General features: G+C 53.3%; 1 protein-coding gene across 11 annotated transcripts in view; it reads right to left on the bottom strand.

The window, feature by feature from the left end:
* Positions 1 to 12,212, bottom strand: part of ARHGAP23 (Rho GTPase activating protein 23) — a 101,029-nt gene that overhangs the window by 24,390 nt on the left and 64,427 nt on the right. For 10 of the 11 annotated variants that reach the window (XM_078374275.1, XM_035301393.3, XM_078374276.1 and 7 more), the window contains 6 exons: positions 11,599 to 11,916; positions 9,188 to 9,249; positions 8,803 to 8,933; positions 6,880 to 7,001; positions 6,349 to 6,504; positions 2,697 to 2,775 (listed from right to left, as the gene is read on the bottom strand). In XM_078374275.1, coding sequence (XP_078230401.1) covers positions 2,697 to 2,775; positions 6,349 to 6,504; positions 6,880 to 7,001; positions 8,803 to 8,933; positions 9,188 to 9,249; positions 11,599 to 11,916 — 868 coding nt within the window. The remainder of the gene's footprint in view (positions 1 to 2,696; positions 2,776 to 6,348; positions 6,505 to 6,879; positions 7,002 to 8,802; positions 8,934 to 9,187; positions 9,250 to 11,598; positions 11,917 to 12,212) is intronic. The other variant, XM_078374278.1, reaches the window with a different exon arrangement.

Below are 12,212 nucleotides of genomic sequence, written 5' to 3'. Positions count from 1 at the left end.
CCTTGGCCTCCCAAAGTGCTGGGATCATAGGCGTGAGCCACCACGTCCAGCCTGCTTTTAGTTTCTATTTTTTTGTAAAGCCAGTCAAATTTAGCAGTGAGGGCTTGTATACCAACTTTAGTGACACCAATGTTAATAAGTTCTGATAACCCACTACCATCAGACCAGCCTGCTTTTAGTTTCTACATTGCAAAGTGATAAAGCAAATGGCAGGCCAGAGCAAATATTTGCAAAAACTAACAAAGGGTTAACATGTATAATACACAAAGAGCTTGTCTCCCACAAATCAGCATGAGAAAAAGACAACCCAACAGAAAAATGGACAAATGGTCTCCTCAAGCCATGACAGAGAAAATAGAAACAGCCAATACGCGAATAAAAAATGATTTAATCTCCCTAGTAATGAGGGCAATGAAAATAAAAACAATAATGAGATACCATTTCCCTTATCTGATTAGCAAAAGTTTAAAATATTAAGAATATTCAATGCTGCCTAGGTGAGGCAGCTCACACCTATAATCAATCCCAGCACTTTGGGAGGCTGACGCGGGAGGATCGCTTTAGACCAGCAGTTGAAGACCAGCCTGAGCCACACAGTGAGACCCTGCCTCTACCAAAAAAAAAAAAATTTTTAATTAGCTGGGTGTGGTGGTGCAAACCTGTAGTCCCAACTACTTAAGCTGGGTGGGACGATTACTTGAACCCAGGAGGTCAAGGCTGCAGTCAGCCATGATCATGCCACTGCACTCCAGCCTGAGTAAGAGTGAGACTCTGTGTCAAATAATAATAATTGTTATTTTATTTTTATTTTTATTATTTATTTTTTGAGACGGAGTCTTGCTCTGTCACACAGGCTGGAGTACAGTGGCGTGATCTTGGCTCACTGCAACCTCTGCCTCCCAGGTTCAAGCAACTCTCCTGTCTCAGCCTCCCTAGTAGTGGGGACTACAGGTGCACACCACCACACCCAGCCAATTTTTGTATTTTTATTAGAGATGGGGTTTCACCATATTGGTCAGGCTGGTCTTGAACTCCCGACCTCAGGTGATCCACCCACCTCAGCCTCCCAAAGTGCTGGGATTACAGGTGTGAGCCACTGCGCACAGCCTTAAAATAATAATAGTAATAATATCCAATGCTCATGGGTATGTGGGCAGACAAACTCTTGCTTTTTTTTTTTTTTTTTGAGAAGGAGTCTTGCTCTTGTTGCCCAGGCTGGAGTGCAATGGCACAATCTCGGCTCACTGCAACCTCTGCCTCCCAGGTTCAAGCCATTCTCCTGCCTCAGCCTCCCAAGTAGCTGGGATTACAGGCATTACATTATTAGTGGAGGTCTAAACCAGGGCCTCTTTCTTGGAGTGCAATTGACATTAGCACTCAAAAAGGTTCACCGGGACTTTGAAGGAGCAATTCCACATCTAAGAATCTCCCCAGAGAGCACAGATCCAGGTGTGCAAGGACTGATTCAAGGAAAGCCATTGGAACAGGTTATATAATAGCAAACATTTGAAGACAACCCAAATATCCATCAATAGAGGAGTACTTAAAGAAATTATAGTCTATTCAAACCATGAAATTCTATATGGCTGATTTAAAAGAAGAATGAGGTAGAGCTCTCTGCACTGACAGGAATGAACCTCAGAATTACATCTCTGCTTTTGTTAAAAACAACTCAACCAGCGGTGTGCTGGAGTCTGCTCACACCGGCTCCTGAGAGCAACTGTGGGCATCTCTAACCAATTCCATGTTGGTGACATCATGTTGGTGGCTTGAATAAGCCATGATGGGAGTATTTACAACATGGAAGCTGGAAAACTCGAGACATTAGGGCTTTTCTCCCCTAGAGACAGATGTTAAACATCTGCTAGGACATCCCTGAACCCACCCAACTCCAAACCCTGCGTATGCATGTGTGTATCTCTGCCATGCATAAGAGGGCCAGAAGAGAAACACAACAGGTTGTGAATAAGCAGCTCAGCAAGCGGCCAAGAGCTTAGCTCTGGAGCCCAACACCTGAGGCAGAATCCTGGCTCTGCCACAGGCAGCCTGTGTGGCCTTGGGCAAGGCATTTAACCTCTCTGAGCTTCAGCTGCCCCATCTGTAGAGGGAACTTGCTGTAGGGAGTTGTGCTTGGCACACAGTAAACCCTCAGAAAGTGCTACCTGCAGCCTCCCTTGAAAGGGAGTGGGAGAGTCACAGGGTCCTGTGCTGTTTTCTTTACTCACAACTGTACAATCTACGTTTTGTTTTTCTTACAAGCTTTTGTGTTTAAAAAAAATGGGTGGTGGCTCATTCCTGTAATCCCAGCATTTTGGGAGGCTAGAACAGGCAGGATTGCTTGAGCCCAGGAGTTCAAGATCAGTCTGGGCAACATAGTGAGAGACCCCCAATTTCTTTAAAAAATAATAATAATATATATATATACACACACACATATATTTTTTAATTAGCTGGGTGTGGTGGTGTGCACCTGTTGTCCCAGCTACTCAGGAGGCTAAGGTGGGAAGATTGCTTGGGCCCAGGAGTTGAGGCTGCAATGAGCTGTGATTGCACCACTTCACTCCAGCCTGGGCAACAGAGCAAGACTGTCTCAAAAAAAGAAAAAAAGTAAAATCAACAAACCAAATAAAAAAGTCGTGGTCAGGGTGCAGCAGAGTGGCATCCCCTCCCCGCCCCCACTTCCACCTCCTACTCACCATCAGTGAAGAGAGGCTCGGGCAGCTTTCGGAAGAAGGACTTCAGCAGGCTGCTGATGACATTGAGGTCTTGCCAGCGCTGCAGGGGAGAGCAGATGTCAGGCCACAGGCAGGCCTAGCCTGATGTCTATGTCTCTGTGATCACCCCAGAGCCCAATCAAGCCCACCAGGCCTTCTCGGACCCACTTAGACCAAGCTCTCTGCTCATCAGGGTGGTGGCAGCAGAACTGAGTCCCCAGCGAGGTCCTGTGCCCATGTTCACACTTGGACCCAGATCCTCCCTGCCCCAGGCTCCAACGCCTGCCCATCCACAGAAAGTCCCAGGAACCTTCTTTAGGCCAGGCACTGCGGGACACACTGAGTGACAGCTGCCTCCTCCACTGGGCGCAGGTAAATTATCTGTGATCCAGCAGCCATTGGTGCCAGCGCCTTCCTTTCTCAGGCCCTCTGCACATGCTGGTTCCCTCAGCTAGAACGTTCCTCCCCACCTCCACAAGACTGGTTCTTCATCCCGTCTAAAAGTTGCTCTTCAGAGAGGCCTTCTCTGACCCAACAGCTAAAGCAGCCATCTTCACCACTACCCACCACCTGTACCCCAGCCCTGACTTTGTTTCTTTTGTGGCGCTTAATCCTGTTTGTCATTATTTCCTGCTTTTGTGTCTGTGTTCATGCCTGTCTCCCTGCAGGACTGTAAGCTCCAGGAGGAGCCGGGATCCCATCTGTCTCACTTCCCTATCACCTAGTTAGGACAGTTAACCTGGTACTTCCGTGGCCTAAATGAGTAGTTCTGACAGAAGGAGGCAATTTTGTCCTCCAGAGCCCCACTCCACCCCCAGAGGACATTTAACAATGTCTGGAGCCATTCTGATTTTCCCAACTGGGAGGTGCCACTTGCATCTAGTGGATAGAGACCAGGGATGATGCCACATTTCCTCCAACGTACAGGGCAACCCCACACGGTGAATAACTGCTCTTCCCCAAATGCCCATTGAGGTTGAGAAACCCTGGTCTAAAACAAATGGTTAAGTACAAGAACGAACGGCTGGGTTCGTTCTGGTCCATTCTGTCCACCAGGTGGCACCATCACCACACACTGCCGCCAAGGCAGGCACAGCCACCTTGCTGGGAATGGCTCCAAATAACTCAGGCCCAGAAAGCGACCTAATACTCCCAACAAAGAGACACAACGCAGCCGCACACATACTCATTACAATGGATCCACAGCTTAATGTCAGACAATCCCACAAACAATACCCTCCCCCTAGGCTCATGGGGGATTAGATTCGTCCCCCACCACACTGACTCCCAGCATGCCCCAACAGCAAATGACGCAATGATATCTAAGACAAAATGACACACCCAATACACCTGCCAGGCCCCCATCCGTCCCTGGCTGAGGCCAAGCTGACCACACACCCACGCACACCCAGTGCAGCTCCTGCCCACCCGACCCCATTACCTCCTGGCCCTCAGGTGTAGGCCCGTCTCATCTCCCAGCTGCCAAGCCCAAGGCCCCAGCCAGGGCTTCTTGGCCCCTCCAGAGTCAAGCACCTGCCCTCACCCAGCCTCGATGGCGGCCTTCTCCTTCTGCCCCACACTGAGCATGGCCCCTGCTGTTCTGCTGCCCGCCTTCAGTCATTCCATGCCCAAGCCACAGCAGGACCCATGCCACTCTCTAGTCCGTGCTCAGTCTATGCCTGTTTATGGCCTCATGCAGCAGACTTTCCACACCCCAAATCCAATGGAGCCACTCCCTGAGACGGCCCCTCCGGTCCACCTCTCATGCTACTCTCTGGTTTCTGCCAGGGGAGATACCACCAGCCCCAGCTCAAATGTGCACCTCTTCCTCGCCCCTCCTTCCCCGTCTCAGGTGGCCAACTCTTAGGGTTGCTCCCCTCCTCCCCATTCCTCTGGGACCACCAAATCCTCCGACCCTTAGTGTTTCCATAGATCAGTGCCTTCTCCTCAGACTTCTGCCCTCCCCATTCCTATCCATCGGGCATGAGCAGGAGCATCACTCTTGAACTGCGCTCTCACAATGCCTCCCCAGCTTAAGAACCATCAAAAGCTCCCTACTGTCCATCAGATCAAGGTTGAAGGCTTCAGTGAAGCCATCAAACTCCCTCTCTGTCCCCCGGGGTCTCACCCTCCCTACCTCCAAGCCCAGGAGGCGGATCCACTCTCTGCACTAACCCTCAAACCGCCCCCCCCCCCGCCAGGTTATGAAAAATGCCATCATCTCACTCCACGGCCTTCTGGTCCACCTGCCCCCTCCTATTCTTTCCTCAGATACTCAAACCCGGGAGCTGCCACCTGCTCCAGCCTGAGCACCCTCTCCTTCCTCATCACAGTGTGGTCCCTGATGAGAGAGCTTTTTCTCTTGTCCACAATTTCTCACACACTTGTCTCATCTCCCCATTCCCCAAGGACAGGAAGACTCATGTATTTCATGAGGCTTCACGTGTGTGACTCATGGGACATCACTGCCCACGTTCATGGTTTCCAAAATATCTTTTTTATCAGGGCCCCTTTGGGCAAATAAAATTGTACAGGAAAACCCAGTACAACAGACAGGGCAAAGCAGGGTTGTCCTAGCAAGGACAGAGGGTCCTGACCTGCCCCTGGCCTCCCAAGGCCCCTCTGGGGAACCCTAAGACTCTGGGGAACAGCATTTGAGAATCACAGGCCCTGCTGGAAACACTTAAGCGTGGCTGCAAATCCCTTCACAAGCTGGTCTCGTCTCACCTGAGCAGCCACTCTCTCCATGCTGCAGCCACCCAAATTGCTGGCCATTCTAGAAAACACCCAACATTCCCCTTTCTCTAAGCCAGTGGTCTGCAAACCACGCACAGTCTGTAGGCAAAATCCAGCCACAGCCTGCCTTTGGATAGCCCTTGAGCTCAATATGGTTTTTACATTGTTAAAGGATTAGGGAGAGATCAAGTGCAGTGGCTCACACCTGTAATCCCAGCACTTTGGGAGGCCGAGGCGGGCGGATCACGAGGTCAAGAGATCGAGACCATCCTGGCAAAGAGGGTGAAACCCCATCTCTACTAAAAATACAAAACTTAGTTGGGTATGGTGCTGCACACCTGTAATCCCAGCTACTTGGAGGCTGAGACAAGAACATTGCTTGAACCCGGGAGGTGGAGGTTGCAGTGAGCCAAGATCACATCACTGCACTCCAATTGGGCAATAGAGCAAGACTCTGTCTCAAAAAAAAAAAAAGGATTAGGAAGAGGAGGAAGAGAAGGAGGGAACGCAACAGAGCAAACCACAGCAGAAAACATTCACTCCATTGCACAGGCCATTCTGTTGCCAGGAACGGCCTTACCTGGCTTTCACCGGCTTGTAGTAAACTCTACTCATCCTAAACACTTAGACAAAACCTCCGTCTGTCCTCTGGGCCTCTGCCTCAGAGCTCCCCAGCCATGACTGCACTTACTTGTTCCACTTCAGCCTGGGGTGATGCCCATCCCCAGGGTGGCCCAAGGGCAGGTTGCATCCTGCCCATTCTGGTGTACTGGACCAATGCCAGGCATGTCACAGGGCAGCATGCATGCAACACAACAGGCCGCAGAACTCTCCAAGCAGAGCGCCACCCGCACACCACCTCGGCCCCCCTTCCACAGACCCCCCCAGCTTCACCCACCTCATCCTGCATGTTGATGTCCCCAGGCCCTCGGTTGAGCTGCTCCTGCAGGCTGGACACCACTGCATTATTGCCAGGCACTCGGTAAATGCCTGTGGATTCCAGCCCTCGAGCCTCCACAATGCGACAGCACGCAGCCACGATTAAGGGGACACGCTGGGGACACAGGGCAGGGGTGTTAGGGGGACAGGGGCCAGAGAAGCAAGGGAGGCCAAGATGGGGACAGTGCAAGGCCCAGAGCTGCTGCCAGGAACCTTTCGGGGAACACAAGGCCCTTGCTGCCTCCAGTCTGGGAGCTAGAAATGATACCAAAGCCTCGCCATGGTCTGAGAGGAACTGGGCGTGGCCTTGGCCCTGATGCTCCCTCCCTGGAAGGCCCAGGGCAGGCGGGGGCCTTCTCCTCTCTGGGCTATTTTCCCAGCTGTGTTTGTACAATGAGGTGGAGAGCTGGTTCCATGTCCCTTACTGCTGACCCTCTGTGCCTCGGTGTCCCCCCTGCCATGCCTGTTCTGGCATGTGGCAGAGACCCACCTGGTTCTCCGTGGCTGGCTGACACTCCTCCAGCCTGACCCCAAACGCCCTTGGGGCGGCCTTTTTATTTTTCTTGATGATATGGATGCCCCAGGGGGTTTTGGGAGCTGCAGCACTGTCATCTGACATGGGGGAGACAGAGAGCCAGGGTGAGCTGGAGTGCCCAGGAGGCTCACACACACTCACTGCCACATTCACACATTTGGACGTATGGGGACTCCATCAGAGAAGCACCCAGATGCCCAGGACTGATGAGACACTGTATGGCAAGAGAGAAGGCCTAATGGGGACAATGCTTACCCCAGAGGAGAGGCCCAGATCAATGCAAGGACTTCCATGTGGCCTCATGGGCCAAAACTACAAGGTGGGAGCCATAGAATGTTCTTTGTTTCTTTAGAGATAGGGTCTCTGTCCCTCAGGCTGTAGTGCAGTGATATGATCATAGCTCACTGCAGCTCAAATTCCTGGGCTCAAGAGATCTTCCCTCCTCAGCCTCCCGAGCAGCTGGGACTAGAGGCTCACAACACCAGACCTGGCTAATTAAAAAAAATTTGGCCGGTCTCAGTGGTTCACGTCTGTAATCCCAGCACTTTGGGAGGCCGAGCTGGGTGGATCACGAGGTCACAACATTGAGACCATCCTAGCTAACATGGTGAAACCTCGTCTCTACTAAAAATTTAAAAATCAGCTAGGCATGGTGGCGCGCACCTGTAGTCCCAGCTACTCAGGAGGCTGAGGCAGGAGAATCGCTTGAACCTGGGAGGTGGAGGTTGCAGTGAGCCGAGATCACACTACTGTACTCAAGCCTGGCAACAGAATGAGACTGTCTCAAAAAAAGAAAAAATTTGCCAGGCACAGTGGCTAATGCTTGTAATCCCAGCACTTTGGAAAGCTGAAGCAGGCAGATCACGTGAGACCAGGCGTTCGAGACCAGCCTGGCCAACATGGTGAAATCCTGTCTCTACTAAAACAACAAAAATTAGCCAGGTGTGGTAGCACATGCCTGTAATCCCAGCTACTGGGAGTGCTGAAGTGCAAGAATCACTTGAACCCGAGAGGTGGAGGTTGCAATGAGCCAAGATCACGCCACTGCACTCCAGCCTAGATGAGAGTGAGACTCTGTCTCTAAATAAATAAATAAATGAAATGTAAAAAAATATTCTGTAGAGATAGGGTCTTGCTATGTTACCCAGTGTGGTCTCAAACTCCTGGCCTAAGCAATCCTCCAGCCTCAGCCTCCCAAAATGCTGGGATCATAGGTATCAGCAACCATGCCTGCTGGCCCAAGGAAAGAACTAACTTTCTCTTCCTTTTTTTTTTAAGCCAGGGTCTCGCTCTGTCATCCAGACTGGAGTACAGTGGTGTGATCTTGGCTCACTGCAACCTCTACCTCCCAGGCTCAAGTGATTCTCATGCCTTGGTCTCCCCAGTAGATGGGATTACAGGTGCATGCCACCACACCCAGCTACTTTTTTTTGTATTTTTAGTAGAGTCAGTGTTTCACCATGTTTGCCAGGGTAGTCTTGAACTCCTGACCTCAGGTGATCTGCCCATCTCAGCCTCCCAAAGTGCTAGGATTACAGGTGTGAGCCACCTTGCCTGGCCAGGGAAGAACTTTCTAACAGTCAAAGGTGAGTGCAGATGGGAAAGGTTGCTCTTGGAAAGGGTGGGCCTCGCCCCTGCAGAGACACCAGCAAAGATTAGAGGACCACTGGAAGGGATGTCGGTGGGGGGAATCAGGCTCCAGGCCCTTCCTCCCGGAGATCCTGAGGGCCCCCAGACCCTCACAGGCATGTACATGTGGAAAGACATACTGGGTAACCCTGGCACACACAAGCAGACACAACCCAACGCATACACATGCCCTCCCCTCCCCAGTCCCCTGGCCCACACACCACCCTGTCTCAGTGGCCACCTTCCTACCCTTGCTCCCTGCGGGCAGGTCCTGAGTCCTGAAGCCACGTGCTGCACTCTGCTTGAGGAACTCAGACTTGAGGCCCCCCAGGCCTCGAGAGCCTTTCGGGGAGGAATCAGCTTTGGGCCCAGAGCTATGGCTGTGTAGGAAAAGCGGGAGAGGAGAGGTCTTCATTGGGGGTGGCCCAGCAGGCCACCCACCCTGGCCTCCTGCTGCTTAGGACCTCCCCTCCATCCTGTGGCAACACCTCCATGCCTGACTGCAGCCAGAGACCCTGAATGCCCCTTCCTCCAGCAGAGGGTGGCCCTGGAGGTGGGTCAGGAGAACATCCTTTGCCTAGAGCCACACCGCCACCCCCACAGAGGGGACAGTTCAACGAAGGCTGGGCCTCACCTCACTTTGCGATAATCATTAAGCTTCTTGCTGATCAGAGCTTGGTTGGCACAGCCGGGGTCCTAGATCAGGAGAGGAAAGAATGGACCACGTCAGTGCCCACAGCCAGCCCACCCCAGGACTTATTCCGGGCCCTGACTCCCCTCTTGTCCACCTGCAAGGTGGACAGCCAGACCCTGGAGTGAGAAAGACCAGGCCCAGACTTCCCCCCACCCTCTCACCAGCTGTGGGGCCTTGGGGAAGCCTCTTAAGATTCTCTGAGCCTCAGTCTCCTTGATAATAAACATGGGGGGCTAACAGGGCAGGTTCGGGGTTGGGTGCAGAATCACCCAGGTAGCACTTGCCACCGTCCTAGCAGACGCTGAGCAGGTACGGAGGAGGGGCCCCAGGAGAGGCTGCTACTGCCTTAGTGACAGTGGCTTGGGACCCCCCCAATCACACCTTGTTGGGGGCAGATAAGCCAGGACCCCAGAGGAGGGCCCAATAGGTGCCTTCCTCCCTGCAGTGGGGAAAGCCATTCCAGGGAGAGCAGAGCCTGGTCAGTAAGAGGATGTGTCCTCAGTGAGAGGCCTTGCACCAGCGCCCCTCCCATGTCCAGAGCAGGCCCAGGCCCCCTGCCCTCTTGGCAGAGACCCCAGGCCCGGGACACCCACATGGCTTTGTGTGGGTGTCTCAAGGCACTTCTCTGCAGGTTCCTGGCCAAAGGAGTGAATGGGGAGGAATCCCACCCAGGACCCTGGGGTGCAGGTACAGCTGACTGTAAGAGGTGCCATTAAAAATAGGCTGGGCGCGGTGGCTCACACCTATAATCCCCGCACTTTGGGAGGCCGAGGCAGGTGGATCACGAGGTCAGTATATCGAGACCATCCTGGTCAACAAGGTGAAGCCCCGTCTCTACTAAAAATACAAAAATTAGCTGGGCATGGTGGTGTGCGCCTGTAGTCCCAGCTACTCAGGAGGCTGAGGCAGGATAATTGCTTGAACCCAGAAGGCAGAGGTTGCCGTGAGCCAAGATCGTGCCATTGCACTCCAGCCTGGGTAACAAGAGTGAAACTCCGTCTCAAAAAATAAATAAATAAAAATTAAAGTTAAATTAAAAAAATAATAATAGTAATAGGCCAGGCGCGGTGGCTCACACCTGTAATCCCAGCACTTTGGGAGGCCGAGGTGGGTGGATCACAAGGTCAAGAGATCGAGACCATCCTGGTCAACATGGTGAAACCCCGTCTCTACTAAAAATACAAAAAATTAGCTGGGCATGGTGGCGCATGCCTGTAATCCCAGCTACTCAGGAGGCTGAGGCAGGAGAATTGCCTGAACCCAGGAGGCGGAGGTTGCAGTGAGCCGAGATCGTGCCATTGCACTCCAGCCTGGGTAACAAGAGCGAAACTCCGTCTCAATTAAAAAATAATAATAAATAATAATAATAGTAATAATAATTCTAGCCAGGTATGGTGGTGGGTGCCTGTAATTCCAGTTACTCGGGAGGCTGAACCCAGGAGACAGAGGTTGTGGTGAACCAAGATCATGCCATTGCATTCCAGCCTGGGCAACAAGAGCAAAACTCCGTTTCAAAAAATAAAAAAATTCTCGCTGGGCTCAGTGGCTCACACCTGTAATCCCAGCACTTTGGGAAGCCAAGGTGGGCAGATCACCTGAGGTCGGGAATTCGAGACCAGCATGACCAACATGGAGAAACACCGTCTCTACTAAAAATACAAAATTAGCCGGGCGTGGTGGCGCATGCCTCTAATCCCAGCTGCTTGGAAGTCTGAGGCAGGAGAACTGCTTGAACCTGGGAGGTGGAGGTTTTGGTGTGCCGAGATTGTGCCATTGTACTCCAGCTTGGGCAACAACAGTGAAACTCCATCTCAAAAAAATAAAAATTCTCCCAAAATCCCTGCAGAAGCCCTTGGCTCCACCCCTGCCAACCTGTGGCCTAAGCCAAGCCTCTCGGCCTCCTCAGGAGGTAGGTCAATGTGCTCATCCCCCTGCAGACAGGCCAGCTCCCTGCAGTTCTGGAGCGGGGGCACTCATGGCCTAACACACTCCTTAGGAGGCCCCTGCCTTCTTCACCTCCTGCGAAAAGCTGGGACTGGCCTGGAGCTGACCCCTCCATGCCAAAGTCTGCCCAAAGTGACCCTGACACCGGTCATAATAATCCTTGTCATCACTAAGGTCAAGATGGTGACTGCCAGTCCCCGGACCTGAGGACCCCAGGTCCTCTGTGAGCCCTGCCCACGCACCCTCCTTACCCCAAACCCTCGGGGGACACAATCGAGAGGTGTACTCCTGTCAGCCCCCCTTTCTAGCAGAGGGAAGTGAGGCTCAGAGCGGTCATCCCAGGCCCACAGCCGGTGAGAGGCCACCCTGCCCGCCCTCCGTGGCTGCCAGGCGGGCCAGGCCCTCACCTCGCCCTCGGCCCTGCTGTTCTCCCGGATCGCTCTGATCCAGCCCAGCATGTCATCCCGGTCCTCAGCCTGAAAGAGATATTCACAGAAGTCAGCGGTGGTCAGCCGGAACACGTGCCTCCTCTTGGTCTCGCTGTAGGAGATGTCCACGAGGCAGGAGCCGATGCAGACTGGCGCCGCCTCGTCCTCACCTGCGCCGGCCGCCGCAGCCCCCGCCGCCGCCGGCCCGGGCTCCCGCCGCTCCTTGCTCAGCGAGAGCGAGCGCGCCCGCAGCGCGGCGTACACCCGCTTCCACTGGCGCAGGCCGCTGCCCGCTTTCTGCAGGGAGACACGGGGTTGGGGGAGACGGGAGTGGTGAGAAGCCAGTCCTGCCCACCGCCCTCAGAGTAGCAGAGAGAGGACAGCCAGGGGACGGGCCCCACACTGCCTACTAGGAGCCCCCTGCTCCACTCGGACCTGGGCAGCCTCCTGCCCACAGCCCACCAATGCTCTCTCAGCTCCTCACCTGCTGGACACCCCTACCCATCATCCTCAAGCACCCCAGCACACCCCAGCCCTCTCCCCTCTAAACATCAGCATCAACACTCACCGGGTGATGGCAATGCCCAGACACC

Source organism: Callithrix jacchus, chromosome 5 (assembly GCF_049354715.1).
Source record: "Callithrix jacchus isolate 240 chromosome 5, calJac240_pri, whole genome shotgun sequence".
Classification (NCBI taxonomy): domain Eukaryota; kingdom Metazoa; phylum Chordata; class Mammalia; order Primates; family Cebidae; genus Callithrix; species Callithrix jacchus.
This window is presented reverse-complemented; position numbering and strand designations above follow the sequence as displayed.